Source organism: Lissotriton vulgaris, chromosome 9 (assembly GCF_964263255.1).
Source record: "Lissotriton vulgaris chromosome 9, aLisVul1.2, whole genome shotgun sequence".
Taxonomy (NCBI): domain Eukaryota; kingdom Metazoa; phylum Chordata; class Amphibia; order Caudata; family Salamandridae; genus Lissotriton; species Lissotriton vulgaris.
This window is the reverse complement of record NC_141697.1, coordinates 633,934,960-633,961,264: the sequence shown is the minus strand read 5'-3', so window position 1 is coordinate 633,961,264 and position 26,305 is coordinate 633,934,960. Positions and strand designations below refer to the sequence as shown.

The window sequence follows — 26,305 nt, the reverse complement described above, 5'->3', positions numbered from 1 at the left end:
TAATAATGTATTACTTATCTAATTGATTATTAATTATGTAAATTGGGTAATTGTATTTTTTGAAAGTTATATATTAGGTGCAGGCTGCAGGGTTTTGTAGGGGTATAGGGTGGGAAGTTAAGTAATAATGAACAATTAATTAATAATAAATTAGTAATTAATTCATTGTTTATTACTTGTATAAGTTGTGTAGTAATTGTATTTTTTAAGTTCTATATTAGGTGCGCGCTTCTTGGTTCATAGGGGCATAGGACGGAAGGTTAAGTAATAATTAATTAATTATTTAATTGATTATTAATTATGTAAATTGTGTAATTGTATTTGTTAAGGTATATATTAGGTGAGGGGTGCTGGGTTTGTAGGGGTATAGGGTGGGAGGTTAATTAAGTAATAATTAACAAATAATTCAATATAAACTACTTAATTGATTAATGAATATGTAAATTGTGTAATAAATATGTTTTTTAGTTATATATTATTTGTAGGTTGTTGAGTTTGCAGGACTATAGGGTGGGATTTTTTTAGGTAAATATGAATTAATTATTAATGTTGTAATAATTACGTAGTTGATTAATAAATATGCAAATCATGTAAATATATTTTTAAGTTACATAGTAGATGTGAGCTGCTGAGTTTGTAGGGTTATAGATTTAGAAGTTAATTATCAATTAATAATTACATTATTAATGAATATTGAATTAATTGTTAATTGATACATTTATTTATTTTAGTTATAATTTAAGTGTGGGCTGGTAGGTCGGAGCTGGTATAGTGTGGTAATCTGATTAAGTAATAAATACATGACAATGTTTAAATTGATCATTATTAATTTGTTTTCTAATCATGTTAATTGTTTTATATATATATATATACACATAAATATATATAGAAATATATATAATTATATGCATATGTGTGAGTGCGTAGGTTCATTAATAAAGTTCACTTTAAGAGTTTTATGTTTATTTTAAAATAATAGGGTTAACTTTCATTTATGTTATGTGTTTGAAGTGAAGCACTTTCACTACTGTTACACAGACTGGAGTGAGAATAGTACATTTTAGCCCTCCGAAGACCAACACTGTCTACCTTTGCTAAGACAGGAGTGGGAATAGTACATGTTACCTCTCAGGAGTCCATTGCTTTTCCTATTATTGTTCAGACTGGAGTTGGGAATAGTAAATGTAACCCCTCCGAAGTCCAACGCTTTCCCTTCTGTTGCACACAGTGGAGGGATAATAGTACATTTTACATGTCTGGAGTCCAACGCTTTCCCTATTGTTGCACACACTGGAGTGAAGAGAGTAAATCTTACTCCTATGATATCCCACACTTTGCTTGCTTTTGCACAGACTGGAGTAAGTATAGTACCTGTATTATTTACGGAATTTAATATTTTGTATGTTGTTTAAATATATCTAATACTATTTGTTTATTTGTTTGATTGTGTCTAAATATGTGTGTACATTTTTTGTATCATTTGATTTTTAAATATTTTTAGTAGATGATTTTCAATATTTATAAAATGTTGTAATTTATTAAATATTTTGCATTTGAACTGTTAATATTTTATATATATGTGTGTATTACCTACTGGCAGTCGCCAGTAAGTTGTTATAATTAGGACCATGTTTCTATTAAAAAATAATATTTTCTTTTGCCAATATCTTTGGTTTTGTTTGATGAATCTTCGTGAAATTTTCAAAACTAATGGCCCACTCACTTCAGTTGCTGTGTTGTAAGTTTCAGGGTGATTCATCAAGCAAGGGCCCGAGAAAAAGGGGGGGTCCCAAAACACTTTTTCTCCTTGTTAATTTCCAAAGGAAACTGTTGACTTAGACTGCTGAATGGAATTACACCAAATTTGGCAGAATGGTAGCTCTTGGTCCAGAGTGCACTCTTTTCATTAAATGATGTAAATCTGTTCAGTAGTGCCTGAGTAATTTAAAGATTTCTAAGATATAAAAATATGGCTGCAGAGGATCCGCAAACCCTCCTACCCCCGAGCCTACGATCTAATTGGCTGTCAACACTTCAAGTGTTTTAGAATAGAGAGGAACCCCTTGGTATGGTCAAGGGAAATGGGGTATTCAACCCAGAAATAAACTAGTTCCCTTGAGATATATACAGAACAAGCTAAAACATAGCCTCAAGTCAAAATATAGAGTCAAAAACTAATGCAATCTCAGAGATAAAATACAACAATATTTATTAAAGAAGTAAATAATAAAAACAGTTCATGTAGACCTATAAATCACAAAATTCTCTAGACATAATGATTAAAAATTAAAATTACAATTTATAACACAATATATTGTGACCAGCACAATACAAAAGACAGACAGAAATGTTTGTAAAACATAAAGATTGTAAATACAAATGATACATTCAAAGCTGTTTTGTAAACGCAACCATGTTTCATAACAAACAATTTCTAGATAAACATGGGAGGAAGAGGCTTGAATTGTACGGAAAGTGAGCGTTGACGCGTTTCGGTGGTTCTAGGCGAGAATAGGGTCCACCTTTGTCAAGACTACTGTTGCATGTCTGTCGAATTTAGGGGTCTGTACAGATACCCTATTTGGTTTGGTTATGTTGGTTATGTAAAATCTTCAATAAGTGTAGAGAGAAGATCTCTGCCGCATCAGGAGAGTCTATTACCATGTAGTTTTAGCAGATGTCGTTAATTAAAAGGATGTTTGTTCAATTGTATAGAGCATTATTGCCCTGCGGTTTCTGAGTACTGGATTGTATAAACTTCGAGTGTCGGTCAGGCTAGCATAAGAGTTATCCGGATTTGAATAACCAGGTCTTCACAGCCATCCTGAAAGAAATGAGACTAGATTTGTTTTTTATGCAGAGAGGAAGTGTATTCCTTACTTTGGATTCTTCCAGCAAAATCCTCTTTCCACCCTATCTTGCCTTTTTGAATCTAGGTTGTACCAACATCTAAAATAGATTCAGGGCCCCTAAGGGCCCCCACACCTCCATGGACTGCCACCTACCCAGGGCTATGTTTATTAAATGCAGAGGGCCATGTGGGCCCCCTTCAGCATTGGGGACTGTCACCTCCCCAGGGATTTATTTTTTAAATAACTGCTTTGGGGGCTCCTATCCCCCATACAGCCCCAGAGACCACCACCTCCCGGGGGCTAATTATGTTAAATGCAGGGGGTCCATGCTGCCCCTGAGGAGCCCCGGTGGCCGCCACCTCCCTGGGGCTAAATTGAAAAGATGTGTGGGGGGCTCCAACCCCCCATGGATCCCCAAGGATCGCCACATCCCTGGGGCTATATTGATTAAATGCAGAGGGCCCAGTTCTGGGGACCACCACCTCCCCAGAGCTTTTTAGATTTTTTAGCATGGTATTGAAACTCCTGCTTTGGAACTTTGATAATATGGAAACAGTTGTATTATACGCTGCATTTGTGTAAATAGCCTTGAGAATGCCCCGGCGCAATTCGCCATTAGGGAGCGAAACACGTGTCGGCTGTCTATGTCTCACAACACAACAATAAAGATGTCACACCGCAACTCAAAGTAGTCGTGTCTTCTATATGAAAATCTGAAAGAACGGGTAAAGAACGGGTATTCATCCCAAAAAGCACAATACTGACTTTCACGGAGTACACACTCTCCCTTTCTCAAACAATGCCCAGACTGTCTGATCTCCCTTCGAGTCTCCTCCCTCTTATCTCCACTCCCCCCAAGACTGTCTACTCTATTCCTGTCTTAACACTCTGTAAGTCTCCCTGTTATACCTCAAAGACTGTATTTTCTTACTCCCTGTCTCTTGGCGCGCGTTGTGTCTCTGGTGTCCCTGCTACTCTGTTCATTCATCCTCCCAGACTCTGTACTCCCGCTAGTCTCTACACACATCTGTTTGCTCTCCCCATTATTTCTATACTCCCTTCCAATCTCTCAATGCTAAACTAAGACTGTTGGTGCTCATTTCCGGCCTCTGCTCACACCCAGTTTATCTAACATACATAGCAGTCTCCCAGCTCCCCACAGTCTTTCTGCTTTCCCCAGCAATTCCATTCTCCCCTCCAATCTCTCACCTCTCACTTTGTCTTCCCATTCTTCCTTAGATTGTCTGTTCTCCTTCCCTGTCTTGCCACCTTGCCAAACTCTTCTGACCCTTCCATGCTGTCTTTTCCTCCCTCAGCTACTCTGCTCTCTCAGAGTTTGTCTGTTTTCCTTGAATGCCTCATCACTCTCCACACCAGTGTCTTTAAGTTCATTATTTTTTCCACCCTACCTCCTTCCCTCCAGGTCTCTCTGATCTCCCCATTCCTCCACTTTTCCTCAGACTATATGTTAATTTCCCAGTCTCATCACTCTCTGATCTTCCCCCGGTCTACCTGGCTTCACCTCCAGTCTGTCTTCTCTGCCCAACCGCTGCCCTCTTCTGCCTCAGCTTGCCACTCTACCCCTAGTCTATGTAATTTCTCCTCCAATCTGGCCACACTCCCCCAATCTCTTGGCTCCCACTGCCAATCTGTCAGCTCTCCCCAGTATTTCTCTGTCCCTCCTTACCAGACACGCAAATATAAGTGGGGCATCCTTAGTCGCTTCATGAGCAAGAGCCAAAGTGGGAGTCCCTTGTCTGTTTCACTCGGACAGCATATAAGGCATCACGAGGCGAGGGATCAGCCTCTTTTTCTCTCTACCGCACACCAGCCAGCATACCACAACAAATAACCACCCATCCACCCCTGAAGGAAGGAAGAATTGGCAGAATTTCTTGCAGCAGAAAACAGGAGCTACCCAAAATTTGTACTGATTTACTGAGCCTTCTCCTTGGAGGGGTGTTTTGTGCGGACACTGGTTAGGCAGGAGAGGGGCTGACCTGCTGGTGGTCCTGGACCTCTCTGCCCTACCCCACGATGTCTGGAGTTGAACATTTGTGGGGTTTTGCCTGGTGACAGTTACCCCGGCAGAGACGTAGTGCTATGTGATGCCCTGGTGTATGTGGTACTGTGGGTATTGCCCATCCCTCTGAGTGAAGAAAGAGAAGTTGCCCCAAAGTGAATTCCTGGGTTGAGGGCATTGGCGATGGATATGGAAAAGGAGCCTACTGGCACTTTTTCATTCCGGAGTAATGCCAACTGTTTTATTGCTTGCATAATATATGAGCTGTTTTGCTGATCTTACTTACTTTATTCTCAGAATAATAATGGCTTGGACTGATCTTTCAAGTACATTCTGAAGTGTTACTCTGTAATGGGTGTAGACAACTGTTTTTATTGCTTGCGCAATTGTTGACCTGTTTTGCTGATCTTATGTCCTGTGTTCTTATAACAATGGCTTTGGCCAATATTACTATATTCTCAAAACAATAGTGTATTCTTCACTATGGTTATCATTCCTCACTGAGTCAATGTGGCTATGTGAATAAAAGGCTACGTCCTTGGTTAAACCACATTAATTGCTGTTGTCTATCTCCTTGGGAGTCGTTTCTGTGGAGGGGCAGCGGGTTGCATGCTGTGAGCGCATTAAATGTTCTCCTTTCCAGGCAACACCCACTATGCCTTACCCAGTCACCCCACTCTTCCTGATGATCTGTCCACTCTCCTCCAGTGTCTCCACTCTCCCTCATAGGCTGCCAACTCACCCTCCCAGTCTCTCCATTTCTCTGTCGCTCTGCTCTCCCCCAGACTGTCTTCTCTCTGTCCCAACTCCTTCATTATCCCGAGTCTGTCCACTCTCCCCACCAGTCTGTCTGCTCTTTCTCCTAGTGTCTCTGCTCTCTCCCTGTCTCTCTACTTCCCTTCCCAGGTTATCAAATTTCTCTCAAAGTCTGCCAACTCTTCCTGTCAGTCTCTTCACTCTCCCCATCTCTCCTTCAGCCAATCTGCACTTTATCCACTTGCTCTTCTCTGTCTCCCAGTCGGTCTGTTCTCTTTCTCAGTCTCTCTGCTCATCCTATCTCTCTATTCTTCCTGTCTGCTTACACTTACAGTCTGTCTGCTCTGCCACGCAGCCTGTCCTTCCCACTTGAGCTTACCTTCTCTTCATCTACTCTCTCCGTTCTGACCTGTAATCTGACTACTCTCCCCCAGTTTCTCTTTGTTCTCCCCAGAATGTCCACTCTCTTCTAGTCGTTCTGCTATATTTCTTTATCCACTCTCTCTACCAGACTGTTCACTATCTCCACCTGTCTCTTCTTTCCCTAACATTCTCTCAGTTCTGCATCACGTCTCCTCTACCTCCCATTTGGTCTACTTTCACTGTCTGTCTGCATTCTCCAGCCTGCCTTCTACTGCCTATGCTTGCTCAATCCTACACCACTTTGTCTCTTCTTCAGTCTGTCAGCTCTCCTTCACTCTATCCTCTCTTCCCAGTCTCCCCACTCTCCCCGTCAATCTGACATACCCGCCGCTCTCCCTACAGACCCACCACTCTCCACCCAAACTCTACGCTGTCCTCGTCTCTTTGCTCTCAGTTTCTTCACTCTCTGCAGTTTGCCCCCTCCCCCATTTAGCCTGTCCCACCCCCTCCCCAGATGCCCTCTCCCACTACTCCTTGCTCTCTTCTACCATCTGCTGCTTTCCCCCAATTCCCTGTTCTCTTCATGTTTCTCTGCTGTTGTCGCTGGACTCACTGCTCCCTATCTCTCTGCTCTCCCAAGACTGCCCTTTATCACTCCCATTCTCTTGCCCCCATTTCTGTCTCACCAAGGCTGTCCTCTCTCCTCCTGAGTGTGTCCTCTTTTACCTCAGTCTCTCTGCTCCCTTTTACAGTTGCTATACTGTCCTCATCAGCCTCTCTGCTCTTCCTTAGTCTTTCTCCTCTTCCTGCCAGTCTCTCCTCTCCCCCATTCTGTTCCATTTCACCCACAATCTATCTGTTCTACATACCAGTCTCAGCTGGTCTCCTCACCGTCCACATCCATCTGCTTACTCTCCAACCTCTCTACTCTCGCCAAACTCTCTCTGATAACCCTACTACCTCCATCTGCCTGCTCACTCTCAACCCTGCCATGCCATCTCAGTTCTCTCATCCCTCAGTCTCTTCTCTCCTTTGCTCCATTTCACAACCAGCGTCTGTACTCCCCCTCTGCCTAGTCCCTCTCCCCAGCCCCTCACTCTCTCTCCCAGGATCTAACTCTCACCCTACCACCTATGTCTATTACTTCTCCTGACAGCTTCCTTGTTCAGAAAGATATGAAATCTCTGAGCAGCAGGCCTGCTTGGGTGATTGGTTAGTGAACAATGCTAAATATGATTTTTTGTACAAGGAAGCCGGTGGATCTGGTTGAATAATAAATAATCTTTGCTATTTAAACAGCTGCCTTCTAAATATAAGGGATTATTTTCTACTAAACTGGTGACTGGGCGCATAGACACTTCCTTTCAATAAAGACCTCCTTCACATAATTTATCCCTACAACTGAAAAATAGTATATTAGCTATTCTATTCAGCCTGCAGCCAGATAAACAGTGATATTTCAGATATTATTCAATAACAGAGATTATGTACTATATTGCTGTTTGCTGGGTAAACAGCAAAGATTATGTACTATTTGGCTGGTGACCAAATAAATAGGCACTCCCTTGAATTATTACCAGAAATGTGCAGAAATGAGTAACATTTTTGGGAAATTTCAATTTATATTTTTTTAAATATGGTACTCGCTGATATCTTGCCTGACACTTTCCACTCTAGAGCATACTTCATATAAAAAGTTAAAGCCAGATGCCAGAAGGAGCTAGAGCTGAACATGTTCCTCGATTCTCGGAGAGACAATGTTCCGCGAACCAGTCTCTCAATTACAAAAATATCCAAAATCATGTATTGCAAAATGTTCAGAAATGTTGTGTGTTATGCCTAGAAATTTAAATTTAATTCTGGCCCAGGTATAACCCTGCAGTTAACCCTGTGCCATCAGTGCACCTCTTTCTATGAAGAGGATATAAGGCAGAGATGCTTCCAATGGACTTTTAGTCCCTCCCTTCGAGTTGCATTGAACGGGGGGCCCAGTGAAATCACATGCATTTTAACTGTTGTTCTGCTGTAACTCCACCCAGTACTATGGAATTACAAGTTTCACAAGTCTGGCTGAGTATCAGGAAATGGAAAATGCTAGGCTTGCACCTTGGGAGATTCCTCATATATACCCCACACTGTTTCTTAAAAGTGGTAGCTACTCTGACCCTCAAATGCAGAGGGACATCACATCGCTTGTTGGAGTACACACATTATGATGATAGTTGTACAGGAGGTGAAAGTTCAGACTAGTGTTACAAGAAAACAATATGACCAGTGAAATAATCAGACCTCTCTGTGATGGTTATTCCATAGCCACGTTTGTAAAGAGATCTTCCTCTGTTGACTTGGACACATTCTATTCTTTCTATTGGTTATGGGGCTTTAATAGTAGATATGTTGCCTTAGTATGGATAACCGATGAATAGCACACATTAAAGGCATAACCTGATGTCAACGTAGTGCAAAAATACAATAATACGTGACCTAATCTACTCTTTCCTCCTCTCTTTCTAGCTGTATCACATGTTTCCAGGTATTCTACGTTGGCTACCAGGGCCTCATGTCCAGATGTTCAAGAACTTCAAGCATGTGGGAGACTTTATTTCAGAAAGAGCAAAGATGAACCTGGAGACGTTGGACCTAAACTGTCCTAGAGACTTCATTGACAGTTTCCTCATTAGGATGGAGCAGGTGACTATCATGTTAATATCTGAAGACTACAAAGGCAGAGAGGAATTTTCATTTGGCATAAGTGAGTGGATGGCTGGTACTAGCTCAATTCCTTGTGGAAGCAATAGGAACTGTATTTAGCAAATTCGAACAGTTTAAACAATTTGGATCTATTTTTTTCTATTCAAATTATCAATTCAACTGACAATCAGTTAATTACGTAAGTGGGATTTCTTTAATCATTGTTTCTTAAAAGTTTGTGGAAAGAAGTATTGTGCATTGGAAGACACCTTTAAATATATCACCCCATAGAAAATGATGGATAGACGTTTTATTTTAGGTAACAATTTGAAGCCGATATGTTGCCAAAAGAGGGCTCAAGGGTATCAGTGATATCACATTATTGTGCATCTCTGGAGGTGGGCTTGAGAGGGAAAGGAGTTCAACTCATGAGATTTTCATTGATAGACATTGACATTGAATAATCTCTGCTCATGTGCAGGATCCATTGACAATCTAAAGAGTTTTTGAAAATCCTAATTAAGGAAACATTAGCTAAATTTACTTCTAAAAACACAGATGAATTAAAATGGTTAGATCACATGGACAGTAAAAAAAAGGATACCCTAATGTGCAACTCTTCTTAAAAGAAAATACAGGTCATATCAAAGGACATACGGTCAGATAGGATGAAAATAGCAACAGCCAGCATCTTGTCTCCCCCAGGATGCACTGCTCAGTCTGCAGGCACGTGAGACCCCAGGACAACTCTTCAGCTACAGCTGTACATTTTAAAAAACATACTGAGAAGTCTTCTTTTCATGTTGTTAGTTAGTGACAGAACAATACAAATAAGGACTTTACGCATCAGAGCTGGATGAGGGTTCTGTGGCATCCTGCGTCGTGGAACATTGGAGGGGATAGGAGTATGGGCACTTGACGGGGGCTGTAAGAGCACTAGTAGTGCGAGTGCGGTGAAAGTTTATTATTGGACAAATAAACCTATCTTCTCACTACTTTGTGTGAGGCTGCATCTTTTGAAGCTGTTATAGTGGTGACGTGCAGAGGTATGAACTGGAATGGTTATCCAGAGCCACCAAAGCTTACAGACCGATCTGGCAGCTAGAACTCCATCAGATAAAGAAATTTCCAATCCAATTTTTTTCCATGGAGCATTCATCTTATCTGTTACCACTGGTGGGTATGTCACAGTCTTATGACTTATTGCTCCATTCACATGCCAAACAGTCCTAAATACTATGTTCCACTTTGCAGCCCATGCCAGGCCACCAGTATTCAGATCTCAAACTACGCTTGATTGCACTCGTTCTTGAATGTACTTCATGTGCAAGATCCAAGGCAAGGTGGCCTTGCAAGGCTTGATAAGTCTTTCTTTAGTGTTATGTTGCCCTTGCACCACCCCTTGCATAGCACAACATTGACAAATATGCTCCTAAGATCCTTGTATTAACAAAAAATAAAAAAGTTGACCTTCAGGCTTCAGAACAGGTAGTGTTCTGTGAAGAAAATAAGATTAAGCATGAGTTGCCTAACCTCTTCTGAATACCCGTAAAAAGATAAGGGCGCAGAAAGTTGGAGAAATGGAATTTCAGACTTTGGGTGCACAGCCAGAGAGTGACCATGATATTATACGTGGTAGGGCCCTTGCAGTTCCGAGCGGACACTAAATAGAAATTACATAATTTGCTGATAAGGTGTGGTTATGAAAGTTATGATGAAAATGAGTTCAGTGTGTGATTGTATGCTGATAAATATAGATGTCTGTTACAAGGCAACGTGTATGGCATATTCATCTGTATGCTTGCAGGCTGGGGAAGATGATTCAACTGGCGGTGAGTAAGGGATACGTGCCCTGAAGAAACAAGGTTGCTCTCCTTAAGAGTTTATAACTCTACCGCAAACTGCTCGTGCATGCTACATGTGCCCCAAATCGATGCAAAGAAGTCTGTCCTTGATGTATGTGGAGTGAAAGCCCCACTCCAGTCCATGCACAGCCATCAAAAAGATTGAAGGCTCTGAAGATGAGCACATTTGAAAATCCCACCGAAACCCGCAGGTAAGGCTGAAAGAAGAAATACTGCATTGCACGATAACACAGAGCCATCATCTATGCAAAGTAAATGCTAAAGGTAGTGACAACCGGGTATGAAAGCAGAAACGTAATTACTGGCACAAGCTAGTGAAGTGGTATACGACCTCAAAATTGAACGAGACGGATAGGCCCAAGAAACAGTGGTGTTGGGAGGAGAGGTTGCCGGTCCTTTTTGTGCGAAGAACGTTGTCTGAACAGCATGTGCTCTCAATGGCAACAGATGGGAGCACAAGGTACTATGCTGCTATATTTCTGAAGCCACCACATTTGTTTGACACAGCATAGAACTAGAACATTGGTGCCAGTTGGGCTGCATGGATCAAAATAATCCATGACTTCAGAGATGTGCTAGAAGAAGAAGATGAGAATAAAATCATTAAATATTTGAAAAACCTTGCCTGTGATGAAGTGAAAGAAGTGCTAAAGATAGTCTCACAAACTGATGCAACATCGCACCAAAAGATTAGAGAAGCAATGGAAGCCAAGTTCAGTTTGATGCCGAATTTTGACTATGAAAGGTACATCTTCAACCAAGCATGACAACATGCTTGTGAAACGATGGATGAGTTTGTTGAGAGACTTGACGCACTTATCCAATACTCCAAATTCTGCGACTTCAGTGATGGAGAAGCCATGCAGCTCAAAATCATCAATGGTTGTCTTTCAGAATCTTTCAGAAGACACATGCTGAAAGAGACATTCAGTTTAGAGACAATGTTAATGGCTACAAGAGCAGAAGAACTGCAGATTGAAATGCTGCTGATATGGAACCAGGAACAGCACGCAATGAATCAGGGTTGATCAAGATAAGAAAGCATAAGCAAACAATAGATGCACACAAGTCATCTCCAAAGAAGAAAAAGTTATGCTTCAGTCGTGGGTTTTCATTTTCCTATGAAGGTAAATGTCTAGATATAGGACTAATGTGCAAAGGCTGTGGAAAAGGAAACCATTTCTAACAGTTTGGAGACCAAAAGAGAAACCAAGTGAGTCACAGTGAGAAAAGAAAATGCTCTTCACAAGGTTCCAGAAGCATTCTTGTCATGCCCGCAAAGCCAAAATTCAAGATCAGTTACAACAAGTAGAAGCTAAGAAATCAAGTTCATTGTATAAAGACTACTCAACGGCATTATCAAGTGCTAGCGAAGAAGGGAGATGGGCATTGATGATATCGACTGAGAAACAACATGCACATGTAGGATTAACTGCTTACAAAGAAGACCAAAAACCAAAGAAGAATCACCAAACAAAACCACAAGGTTCCTTCAGACGCTGTCATAAAATTACATTAAAGTTGAATAGTATCCTTATAACCTTCGTTATAGGCAGTGGCTATCTCTTCAAACACGAAGGTATACCCATGGACTGCTTCTAAACCATTACAGAGTCAAAGGTTGTTTATTGCAACCATACAACATAAAACAGTGTCAGTGCAAGCATGAGTGCATGCCTGCTCTGCTTTGCCTCTGCTGCAGACAAGGGACTGATATCTCTCAAATACTACCTCTGTGCTCAATCTGAAATCGTGAATCAGTTCCCGTCATTGTTTCACAACCTAGGATGACTCAAGACACTGAAAGTGCAGCTTCTTGCTTGAGAAGACATTCACCTTGTTGCCCAACAACACAGCAGAGACATTTTTCACTTACAAGAAGGTGTTGAGAAAGAGCTAGAAACACAGTTAAAGCATGACATCATTGAACGCTCCACTGGTCCTTCACCCTGGGTCTCGCTCATAGTAGTGGTGCCTCAAAAGAACAGTAGAGGTTCAGTGATCATCTGTGTGGAATGAGCCGAGCCAATAAAGCACTCAAAAGAGAAAGACATCCTGGTCCTCACATAGAGGACAGGATCATGCAACTGAACGGAACCAAAGTCTTCTCCCGTCTTGACCTGAACAAAGGATATCATCAACTCAAGCTGGAAGAGAACTGTGGGTACATTGCTACTTTTTCAACTCATGTTAGTTTGTTCAGATACAAAAGACTGAGGTTTGGAGTGTCTTTGGCTGTGGATATATTTTAGGATGTTATTCACTGAGTAATTTGACTGGTCACACATGCTTTTAATTATAGTGATGACATACTGGTATTCAGGACAATGGAAAAAGTGCCAGTTACCTGCTGATAGAGTTCTCACTCTGAATGCTGTAAAGTGTGAGTTTAACAAAACCAAACTTAGATTCTTTGGGCACATACTCTCTGATGGGGTAGTGACTCCTGAACTGGATAAGGTGCATGAACTGTCATCTACTTGCCCCCCACAAGATGTAACCATGCTGCAATCCTTCTTGGGCATGGCCAGTTATTGCTCAAGATGCATTTGTGATTTGCTACAGTGAGCACCACATTGAGAGACTTATCAAAGCCAATGTCTCATTCCAGTAGTCTCCTGTATGCGCTCAAAGTTTCAAAGAAATTAAACATGTGATTGGGAATACAACCGAAATGTCCTATATTGACCCCAAGTTACATACTGAGATCACAGTAGATGCAAGCCAGGTGGGGCAGAGGGCTATTCTTGCTCAACACAATGTCACTCCAAATACTCAGAGACACAGTCTGGCCTATGCCAGTATAAGCCTGTCTGAAACAGAATGTACTTATTCTCAGCCAGGAAAGGAAAGTCCAGCTGTAAAGTGGGTCTGAGAACATTTTCATGGGTTTATATTAGGAAAACGTTTCACTGTTATCACTGATCATCAGGCGTTGTTCACTATCTTTGGAAACTCAAAAATCAAGATGCCCCACGTATCGAGAGGTAGGGGTTGTGACTGTAAGAGTATGACTATGCCATTGTACAGAAGGAGGGGGAAAGACCAAAACCTCGCAGACTACTGTTCACAAGTACTGCTGCATAGTAACAGTTCAAATATAAAAGAACAATGATACGGAGGACTAGATGTGCAGTTTTTATTAACGTGTAGGCAACAATCAATTACCCTCGCTAGTAGTTCAATAATCCTACAAATCTAAATTACCAAAGTTGAAATGGGGCACACATACATAAATGGGAGGATCTTCAACTGAAGATAATAAACAATTTTACATATACACAAAGTAATACATATATCAAAACATAAATAAACACCCAATGATGTTGCCAATACCCTAAAAATCTGTTTGGTGTCTGCCTATTTATTTAAGGCAGTCCACTGAAGGTAGCCCAAAGGTTTGTGCGCAGAGGTAACACAACTCTATTTTCACTCTTTAGTGTCACACAGTATACTATTATGAAAAACTCTTTTTAATTTATTAGAAGGACTCCTCCAACGAAGCATCGTCGACGCGGATGCGTTTCAGCCACTGCAAACTTAACGGTCTCCTCAGGACGAGGGTAAAGGAACAATAGGCCTCTGGTTCTGTCATGATCTTTATCACTGAAAAGCTTCTAACTGTGCCTAATGGCACCTGGTGAGCCCTAAGGCTCAAAACAACCTCCCCTCACTCTTGTGATGGTAAGTCTTATCCAAATAGAATTGGATTTCCAAAATGACAACTGCTTCCCGGTAAATGATCAAAAAGTCTGAATCAATCAGATGTACTGGTCCCTTTCTTCACTCTTCCGTTCAACATCCAGAGTTGCTGAAGAGTATCTCAACTTCATTGTGAGATCCAGTATGCCAGTAGCTCTATCCATGAACAGATCTTTGCTGCTTTCTTTACTGCTACCAACGCAAATAAAGACATGCTCATTCCCAAAGACCTCCTTACAACACAATTTTGGGAAAAAGGAAGTCAACCCTTTGCTGATGATGTTGGATTTCACAAATGTACAAGATGAACTATCAGGCACTCAAGAAGGTATCATATGGAGAGACTCGAGAATCATCATTCCTAAGAGCTTGAGACAGCAAGTCATTGAGCAGGCCCTTGAAGGACAACGTGGCATTGTGGCCCCAAAAGAGGTCTAAGTGACTGAATGTGGTTCCTTCACCGAGATAAACGAGTTGAGAAACAACTAAAGGCATGCCCCCTTTGTAAATGTCTATCTCCCAAATTGACACAGCATCCATTAACAATGTCTGACCTTCCTGCGCATTCTTAGGAGAGAGTTGCAGTTGACTTGTATGGGACCCTAGGAACGGGACATCATCTCATGATTGTCGTGGAAGAATATTTGCATTTTCTGTTGGTGAAAGTCTTATAATTGACAACTCATGACAAAGTCATCGAGCAGCTTGATGACATCTTTGCAGGTTGGGGCATCCCTGCTATTCTCAAATATGATAATGGCTTGCATTTCAATAGCAAATAATTTGAAGAGTTTCTTGCTCGACTGAATGTCAAGCATCAAATGAGTACACCTCTCTGGCCACAAGCCGATGGGGTTGTTGAATGATTCATGGGCACCCTCAAGAGGGTAGTTCAATGAGCAACAATAGTAGGAATCAATGCAAACCAAGCCATGTGACAAGCCCTTTGTGCCTATTGATCAGCTCCTTATTCCACAACTGTTGAAAGTCCTGCCTCCGTGCTAATTGGGAGAGCCATAAGAACCAAACTACTGCAATGGACATCAGACCAATCAATGACTGTCGATAAGGTTTGTGTCACAGACACTTCTTAAAAGTGCAAAATGAAAACAGGTGCAGAGCAGTGCTGACACACCCAGGAAACAGCCTTCAACAAAGGGGACTGGGTACTGGTCAACAGAAATGGATTCAGAAAACAGATCCGTTTGCTGTCAACCCCTAGAGGGTTGTAAAGTGCAAAGGACACATGGTGATAGCGCATTGTCCTGAAAAGTCCATAACACAGGACTCGTCACACTTTGAACACCTACCTCTATGTTCGTCAGCTCCTGAGAGCACGATTGAGGAGACCCTATCTAAATGTCCAGATCAAACTTCTGAGACTATGTCTTCGGTGCATGATCTAGGTGCACCCCTACTATCTCATACCACCCTATCTGGCAGACCAGAGCGAGAGTCTCAACTAGCCATTGAGGAACTATGATGCTAATGCTGTCTGGACTTTTTATTTAACAAAGAGGGAGATGTAGTGTTGTAATATACATTGCGGAACCGGGCAGACTCCTAACAGGAATTATGTACTCTTCTGGGAGGTGTTAAGGTGTAGTTATAAAAGTTATGTTGCAAATATATGCTGTGTATGATGATATGCTCAAGAATAAAGTTGTCTGTTATAGAGCTCGATTTGTGATGTATTCATCTGCATGTTCCCGGGCTGGGGAAGATGCTACAGGGTTCATGGTACATTTTTTGTTGAACACAGAGGGCTCGATTCACAAAAGTAATCTGAGACAAAATCCTAACTTTACGACTTTCGGTATTCACATAAGGCATTTAGGAGTACTAAAGTTAAGATTTTGTCTCAGTTAAACTTAAGTTTTGGTCTTAAGTTAAACTTAAGACAAACTTAAGTTTAACTGAGACAAAATCAGTGTTGTAAAGTTAGGATTTTATCTCTGTTAAACTTAAGCTTATCTTAAGTTTAACTTAAGACCAAAACTTAAGATTAACTGAGACAAAAATCCTAACGTTAGTACTCCTAAATGCCTTCTGTGAATACCAAAAGTCATAAAGTTAGAATTTTGTCTGAGATTACTTTTGCGAATAAGGCCCAGGGATTTAAGGTAGGGGATTGCTGTGGTGCACAGTTGGCAACTCCTCCTGACTTCGATTTATCTGAATTAATAATAGAGTTTGTGTACTACATAGCCAAGCTTTTAAGCAGATCTTCCCCCAATAGAGAGCTAACTCATAGAGTGCAGTACAGGAGTGCTACATTCAACACAGTGTAGCACCAAGGTAAGATGAGCTGCTGCTTGGAAAGTGGCTTTAAGGTGGGCAATGTGAAACCAAGGAATGCCAGAACGGATTGCACCCTGTATTCAAGTCTGGAGAGCAGCAAAGCTTAGACACTTTTTTGAGCTCTTGAACAAGTATGAAAGGATGGGAAACAGCCTTTATAGTGCAACCTTTACCACAAGGCCTTTACCACACATTGTAAGTATTTTTAAGGTAAGCGTGTGAGTGAGTATATTAACATATTGTGGTAGCCAGTAGGTGATTATAGTTAGGAAATAGATTCCATTGGAAAAGCGTATTTTGACTTGCGTTTGAGATTGGTGCTGTTTGATGAATTTTCATGAAATGTTCCAAATAAAGTGACCTCCTGGTTCAAGTTGTGCATTGAAAGTTTTGGGGTGATCAGTTAAGCGGGGCCGCGAAAAAGGGGGGTAAATTAAAGTATATTCCCATGTTAATTCCTATAGTGAACTAGAATACGAGTACAGCCCGAACTGCTGGATGGGATTACATAAAAATTTGACAGAAGCCTAGCTCTTGATGCAGAAAGAGTGCTTTTTGTTGTTTGATCTGAATCCTTTGAGATATTGAGTAAACACCAAATTTGTATATCTTAGGGTGTGAACCCTTCGTGACTCTAACACCGACCTTCGTGAACCCACGTGCCAACTGCAGTGCAGTGATTGGCTAGCTGTATTCTGGGTTGATAGTTGCGGCTGCCATTTTACATAGTGGAACATGGTCCTGGGGATAATAATAAAGCTTGTAAATGATGGAAGGTGTCAGAGTAGAGGTACCCGGACCCCATGGGTGAATTTTAGAGGTCTCTGAGGGACCCCTTATGGGTATAAAAATGCCTCAAACCGTCTTTCTTTTTTTAATGTGTGGGAATTTGCTGGGATGTCCCATCTCTCTGCTTAGCCCACTGAGTACTGTTGCAATGGTTTTGCGACGTTTGTGGGAAAGAAATCTATGCATTTACATACTTACTCACACACTAATACATCCACTCTCAGACCCCAACAAACACATTCATGACCACTCACAGACTCACTCGGACACTAACACACTCACTCATAGGCCAACTCTGAGGCTCATGCACTAACTCACAGACCCACACAAAAACTAACACACTCAGTCACAGAGCCACACAGAGACTCTCCTATCTACTTACAGAGTCACTCAGACTCTCATGCACGCTTTCAGAGACCCTCTCAGAGACACTGCTTCACCCACTAAAAGACAAACTCACACACTAACGTACCCTCTTAGATACTCACACACGTACTCAGATACTCATGCACCCTCTTACAGACTCAGACTCTAGCACAACCACTCACAGACCGACTCAGACTTTCATGCACCCACTCACAGACATACTCAGACACTGATGCACTCACGCATAAACCCACACAGACACTAATGCATCCAGTCACAGACCCACTCACTCTCACACCCACTCACAGATCCACTCAGATACTCCTGCACCCACTCACAAAGCCACTCAGTCACATACTGACAATCACACTGAGATGCTCACGCAGTCACTCATAGACTCACTGTGAGACTGATGTATCCACTCACAGACCCACTCACACACTCATATACCCATTTACACACCCACTCAAACACTCATGCGCCTACTCACAGATCCACTCACACACTTATGCACCCACTCAAATATGCTCAAACACTCGAACACTGATTAAGAGAATAAAGCAGCCACTCATAAACTCATGCACCCACTTACAGACCTACTCATACGCTGATGTACCCACTCAAGTCCTACTCAGAAACTCACGTACCCACTGATAGACCCACTCAGACACTCATGTAGCCACTCACAGACCCAATAACACACTTATGTTCCAACTCACCCACCCACACAGATACTCAAGTGCCTACTCAAAATTCTTCTCACACACTTATGAACCTACTCACTCATACTCAAGCACTCACACACCCACTAAGAGACTGACAGGCCTACTGAGAGACTAAAAAAAACCTTACACAACCACTTAGACACTCACACAGAGTCACAAAACCTAAATGACCTATTGTGCATTGAATGTATGTTTTTGTTTTGCAGTGTGGCGGTGGGAAAAATGTTACAAATGGAATTAAAGTAAAAATGTACTAGTGTTTGAGAAAAGGGTGGCTCTTAGAAGAGCTGTTGTATTTATTGTATATAGAAGATAGCTACAGTATTTCCAGTTGTTAATAAACACACAGTTTCCTTTTATCTGTGAAATTAACTCCATGACTTCTATATATACCATCTATGTCAAATCATAAATTGTTGTTGTAGATGGAGCCCATGTTGTGGTCTCTGAGAAATGCCGAAATAGTTTTATTGACATTTTTCTTGGCCACTTCCCTTTCTACCTTTTGCAAATGTTCGAGTACACCAATGCAGTGTGAGGGAAAACATGCCATTAATTGACCAAAGGTACCCTTCATTAGGATTTCCAGTCCTATCCCAGTCAGTGTGCCTAGGTCATTGCCACCACAGTGCACAATCATGAAGACTCATTGTTGGCAATCCACAATGATTTCAACCAAAGGCAAATATTGATACCATTTTAACCCTCTCTGGCCAACAGAAGTAATGTCCACATTAGGCAAACACATGTCCCTGTCAATGCCACTCTTTCTAGCATACTCTCTGGCTCAAAGCTGTGATCCACAATCCACACTCTAACCATTTTGAAGGCAAGGGCGAAAAGCACACAGAAGAAGGCTGGAGCTGAATGAGGCAGTTCTTAAAATTAAAGGCATTTTTTAAAATGGATGTGAGCAAGGTTAAAAAAAGGACATATATTATTGGATGGAGTAAATATCGTGGTAGCTAAAATTAGGTAGTGATTTTAAAGGGTAAGTAAGCAGATCTGTGATTGGCTATTATGCTATTTTAGGTACACTTACATTTACCACCAGTCAACCACACCTGCTACAGTTGAACTCAAAACTAGCATGCTGCTTAAAGAAAGTGCTGTGAACTCTTGACCTACTGGTGTAGTAGAGTGTTCCAAAGTATTTGGAAAGTTAATTAAATCAATCACATTACCCATATCACCATTTACTAATCCTTCCTCAACATTTACATTTCTACGCAGAGTTACTCTACAATTCTTGCAAAGACTTAAACATTTCTCTAATCCCACAGTTCTGGACAAGGGCTTTTCAAATGAACCCAGTTTTGCTTGTAGCTTTTCATTTAAAAATACTGTCACACCCTGGTGTTCCATTTTGTCTGTTGCTGTAAATTGCCTCATTTCTACTTTTTCCAATTCTAGTAATTGTTTGTTAAGACAGGAGCACTCTTGAAGTGTAGGCATCAGGAAGACAAATTTATTTTTTCTCTTGAATGAAACTAAACATTAGCTCTGCTGCTGTCTTGGATGTAGGTAACAGTTATTTAAAAAGTTGGCTTTCTAATTGACGTTTTCCGTCTTTGGTGAGAACTCTTACTCTAATGTCGTTGAGGATAATACCGTATTCCACGTCAGATGCTTGACGCATATTCCTATGTAGTTCCTTGCATTGGAAGTTTAGCCAAATGATTATGCTTCAAATACTTCCCCATGAATTTCTAGTTTCATCATGGAGAAGTGTTTTGAACACAGGCTGTCCTTTCATGGGGTAAGTTGTAGTAGATCGCTAAACAAAATTAAATGCTTTCCTCCAAACAGCACATCATAGTCTGTCTTTAGAAATCTCTTCAATTCTCAAGTGTACAAAAGCAAGAATTAAATTTGAAACCATGCTCACCTCATCAATGATTAAAAGTTTAAATTTCTTCAGAACTCTTGAGACTTCATGACAAGCTTCACCGGACAACGTTTTGTACGTACTGCTATTTGTTGTCATGTTTCCCAGGCAGCATAAGAAGTCGATGTATTGTAATTCCTTTAATGTTGTGTGTTTATAATCTAGTTGGTGCTTTTACTACACATGACAAATTTGAGTCTGTAGTCCTCTGTAGGAAAGAAGTGAGCATTTCAATTAAAAGCTTTTTCAGGTGCCGGCCTGACTACTGACATATAAGACTATTGGCTTGATTGATATAGATGTACATTTTTTTCATGAAGGAATCCATGTTGTATTCTCTCTTTTACTGCCATATATATTTCTTTTTGCTCGTCATTTGGAAGTCCAACTAACTGTTCCAAATCAACACTTTCCAGTCTTGCTTGTTGCATTGCACTTTCCACCTCTTTCATGGCTATTATAGCTTAATTTTCAATAATTGTGTGTCCAAGAGGATCTTGACTTAGAGGTGTTGAACTTTGACTGGTTTGTGAACTCTCATTACCTATCTCAGCATGAATTGTTTCCTCCTATTCAATCACATCATTGAACAATTTAATGTAGTTAAGAAAGACAGAACACTGAATACTGTCTATCACAATGTTGAAAGAATCTTCATAGCTGTCAAAGTGTTTGAGTAGTCTGATTCGGAATGCAAAGGCTTAAACAGTTGCAGAAGTGCTAAATAGAAAAATTATCTTTTACCAGGAGTCTGGCATTTAAGTTTTCTGTGGTTTATTAAATTTCTTTTTGTATATCGAACTAAACAACCTCACAGCCAACAACTGCATATTTTCCTTCATCTATGTTTTCTGTTACATTGTTATTGTGTCTGTAGTGTTGGAGTTTATTGTAAAGGCACTGACATACCCCCTCAGACCTGTACTCTACTTATGCACCTTCTCACTAACTCATACAGGCACTCACACAATGTCACTTGCCTGTACAGACATATGTACCCACTCACTCATACATACTGCCACTAACACATACACTCACTCACCCAAACAGCTACTGGCACACCCACTCGCTCACCCATGGAGGTACTCATACAGCCAATCACTCACCCATATAGGCATTAACACACACACCAATACATCACCCATGCAGTCACTTACTCACCCATACAGCAATCACACACTCACTTATTCACTAATATAGCTAGTCAGACAGCAACTCACGTACCCATAGAGCTAGTAACACATTCCTACTCAATAATCATCATAAAACTCATGTAACCATTCACTCACCCGCACAGGCACTCATGCACCCTCTTGCTCATCTATACACCAGTTAGGCAGCCACTCACTCATCCATACACTCATGTACCCACTCACTCATCCATATAGCCACTCATGTACCCTTTCACTTACACATACAGGAACTCACTCACCCATACACAACCTACTCACCCATACAGCACAGATGTACCCATGATCTCACCCAAATAGCCACTGGCATACCCTCTCACCTTTACTGTACTCAAGCATCCTCTCACTCACACAGATACTCACACCCAGTGACTCACCCATATAGGAACTAATGCACGCACTCACTTACCCATACAGCCACTGGCACAACCACTCACTCAAACAGCCACTCACATACCCACTAACTAACCCATACAGCCACTCACACACCCTCTCACTCACCCATATACCCACTAACACCTAAAAACTCACCCATATAGCCACTCACACACTGTCACTCACACAGACAACCACTCAAATGCACTGACTCACCCAGACAGTCACTGACACAACCACTCACTCACTGACCGGTACACGCACTCAGATATCCACTCGCTCATCTGTACACTAAGTGACATGCACACACATAACAAGACATATTTACACTGTTACAGACGTACATATAACATATATGTTTTCTTTCTTAAACCAGAATAGGTGGTTCTAACAAGAACCATTTAAAATAAAAGTGGGTATTTTCTAACAATTGTGGGATATATTTGTGTTTTTTTGTTTCTTCAAATACAACTTTAAAACATAGTGCTTGTGAACAAAAAGCACAACAGTTGTGAAACAATTGTAATAACTGAAACTCTTATATGTCTTGATGATGTCAACCAGAGCAGGGATTGACTGCTCCCCTATGCTCAAAATAGTTTTGGGAAAAATTGTCCAAGGTTGGCAAATTCGCAAACAGTTGCAGGAACGTCCGATGATAGTTGAGGAGTGGTGAGGTGCCGGGTTGTGCATTGTCTCCAACAGATGTTCCCTTGCTGGCTCCTCTCTCGTACTCTCTCTGCTCATAGCAGATGTTTGGAGTGAATATTCTTGAGGTGCTTTAACATACTAGAAGTACCACAAGAGTACTGCTTCTCCGTTCCTCATGACAGGATCTTCTAGCACAGATTGCCCTTTACCTTTTTAGAAATTACTTTTTCCCCCAATGGGATGCAGAAGAACTGCCACGCAATGCTTTCTGTCTTTTGTCTTATGTCCTCCTCCTACAAAGAGCTGCCATGATCCTCTGGCTGATTGTCAGGAGGAGATGCCATTTTTGTGCAATGTTAAAAAGAAAGTAAAACACCAAAGCACAGAAAAATTATCAGGGGAGAAAGAGAAGGGTGAAAAATCACAGCCACTCTTAAAGGATGGCGAAAATGGGTTGGGAGCTTCTTATATTAATGATTAAAAGGTGTTTCAACCTATCAAATCTGTTTGTTCCTGTGTTACATGGGATTTGCAATGGCTTCGCGATCCCATCACAACGTCATCACGAATTTTAAAAATGTTTTTAAACAAGCTTAAAAAAGTAGTTTCCTCATAATTTAACAATTTTTAATACTTCATTAGTAAACCTCTTACCTTAAACAATACTTTTATAGTGCCTATATATGTTTTTAAGTTCTGCCAAAAACACGCCGGTATCACGACTCTCTAGCGGCACAGAAAATACGTGATGACATGGATTACGACGGATTCGCGATGCCCATAAAAATGTTTAAAACTTCAATAATATGAGCTGCAGCTTACCATACACAGCTAACCTCCACCCGGGTTGCCATTTCGCTGGGTGTGATGTGCTCCAGGCAGTAGCAGTCTCGCCTTCTGGTGTCTTGTTATCTTTAGTAGTATTTAATCTGACGAGGGCAGTTCCAGGTGAGGCTCTGTGCCCCTACAGGTTACTCTGCTGAGGGTTATGCTGTATGAGCAGCTAGTTTCTTCAACACATCTGCTATCCATTCAAATCTTACCTGCTCTGGGTGTTCCTAGGAATTCCATATAATATATAGGCCTATACATTGCACAGGTCACACATTATTACGTAGCAGTAACTTCAGTGTCATGTCTTTGTGTGCATTGTTGACATATGAATCATTTTACTAGCTGATAGACACTTCCCACTGACAGATATATTACCAAGGATCACTGCACCGTAGTGAAGGTAAAGCTTTGGTGTTCACAAAGTAACTCATGCAGGTACTAACACACCCACTCACTGACAAAAAACCTCTCATATAACCAATAACAGACCCATAACACACCCACTCAAAGACCCATACACTCCCATTTAAAGACCCATACAGCAAATCACACACTCTCCAACCCGTACAGACACTTATACAGTCAATCACACACCCACACACCCATACAGCAACTCACACAGCCACTTACCAACCTATACAGACACCACCACGCCAACTTTCAAAGGTTACAGTTAGGAAATAAAATTTAAAAAACTTTAAAATTCACAAAAAAATATATATTTCAGGGATGGTATAGTAAGGAAATAACATTAAAAAAGGGAAATAGCCTTTACAACGTGGACTGAGTCACATCTGCTGTTTCCCCGCTAGCGGAACCACGCTTGCCTTAACCACACATATGCCTTAACCATGCATCATCGTGGTTAAGGCAGTGCATGGTCTAGATGCGGATGGGTGGGCACAGGAAGAGGAAGGATCATGAGATGTGGATGTGGTCATGTAAGTTGGACTGGTGCCATGTTTTGGGGATGAAGGTTAAGGAGGGTTGGGGTTGTTTTTAGGGCTTGGGGTTGGGGTCATTTTTAGGGCTTGGGGTTGTTTTTAGGGCTTTGGGGTTAGGGTTGTTTTTAGAGCTGGGAGTCAGGGTTGTTTTTAAGGCCTGGGATTGTTTTTAGGGCTCAGGGTGGTAGGGTAGATTTTAGGGCTCAGGTGTGGGTCTGGGTTATTGTCAGGGCTTGTGGGAGCCAGGTAGTTTTTAGGGCTCAGGGCATGGGGGTGGGTAGATTTAACAGTTCAGAGGTTTGGGGTTATCTTTATGGCTTGGAGGGGTCGGGATTGTTTTTAGGGCTCAAGGTGGGTGGGGTTGTATTTAGGGCTCAGGGTGGGGGCTGGGTTATTTTTAGGGCCCAGAGGGGGTCGGGCCGTTTTTAGGGTTCAGGGTTGAGGTACAAAGCTGTTATCTTTACCGCACATATCCCTTTTCCAGTCATGCCTTTACTACAAAATTGCATTGTAAAGGCATGCTTGGTAAAGTAATACGTTGTTCAGATACATTCGTAGTTCATCAAGCTTTGACAAGGCATGCATGGTTTACCTTTGAATTTCACCAAAAAGAAAACAATGGTTACAGGGCTGTTATTGTTAAAAAAAACATTAAACAAAGTTAGTAATTCACTGAAAAAAACAGGTTATAGGGACATTATAGTTAGGCTCAGATTATACAGGCACAAATCCATCGAAATTCAGCAGTTATAGTTACCTTAGCTAACTATAACTTGTGCCCCCGCAATGCACTGGTTATGATCCGGCATAGTAAATCACCCATGACATGGTCAGTGAAATCACTGATGACATCTCAAATGACATCAATGATGACATGATCCACAGATTAGTTACACACCCACTTACAGGCCCACACAACCTTTTATACACCCACGCAGACAACCACTCAACTACTCACATACCCATTCACAGACACATACAACTACTCACATGCTCACTCACTCTCCCATACTGCTACTCACGCAACCACTCACTCACCCATACAAACACTCACACCCACACCCACCCAGTCACTCATACACCCAATCACACACCCACACAACTAATACATACCTATTCACACATCCATACAACCACTCACACACCCACTCATTTACCCATAGAGCCACTCAAATGGATGCTCACTCTCCAATATAGCTTCTCACACACACCAACTCACTTTATCAATTACCCAATAAACAGACACTAACTCACCTATTCAGCCACTTACACACCCACCCAGTAAACCCATACAGCCACTCACCCACCCATACAGACACTCACTCACCAATACAGCCTCTCACACAGCCAATCACTCAGCCATACAGCTACTCATATACCCACTTATTCATCCATACAGCTACTCACACACTAATTTACTCACCCATACAGCCACTCACACAACTGTACTGCCTCTCACATACACAGTCATACATCCTCTTACATATCTACTTTCACACGCATATACACAGTCACATAGCCACTCGCATAATATATATTAGAAATAATATCCCTCATTAGTAGCACACAAAGTATACACATTTAACTTTTGGAGTACCATAGGATATATGTTTAACACTCATCAACATTTAGCAAACACTCATAATCACTGGATGATGTCATCAGTGACGTCATGTGAGATGTCATCAGTGATGTCACTGGCCATGTCATGAGTGATGTAATATGTGAAGTAGTAAGTAGGCCTGGGCGGTAAATTCCATTCCGCTTGCAGAATTTGGGTAATTTCGCGTTCCGTGGAGAACGCGGAATTGCCAAAAATTTTGCTTGTTTGCGCTTTCAAAATGCGTGTTCACAAGATATTTCTCCCTGAGCCCACAAACAACGTTCGCAAACAGGAAAAATGCATCGCAAACGGGCAGAACAGGTAATTCTGCGTGTTTGCGGAACTTTTGCCTGCTCACTGAGATTTTTTACCATTTCGCAGAGCTTT

At 41.3% G+C, this 26,305-nt stretch overlaps 1 protein-coding gene across 1 annotated transcript in view; it reads left to right on the top strand.

Moving 5' to 3' along the window:
* The window catches only part of LOC147692003 (cytochrome P450 2F2-like), an 803,876-nt gene that overhangs the window by 564,927 nt on the left and 212,644 nt on the right, over positions 1–26,305 (top strand). The window contains exon 6 of the mRNA XM_086938296.1: positions 8,509–8,685. Coding sequence (XP_086794422.1) covers positions 8,509–8,685 — 177 coding nt within the window. The remainder of the gene's footprint in view (positions 1–8,508; positions 8,686–26,305) is intronic.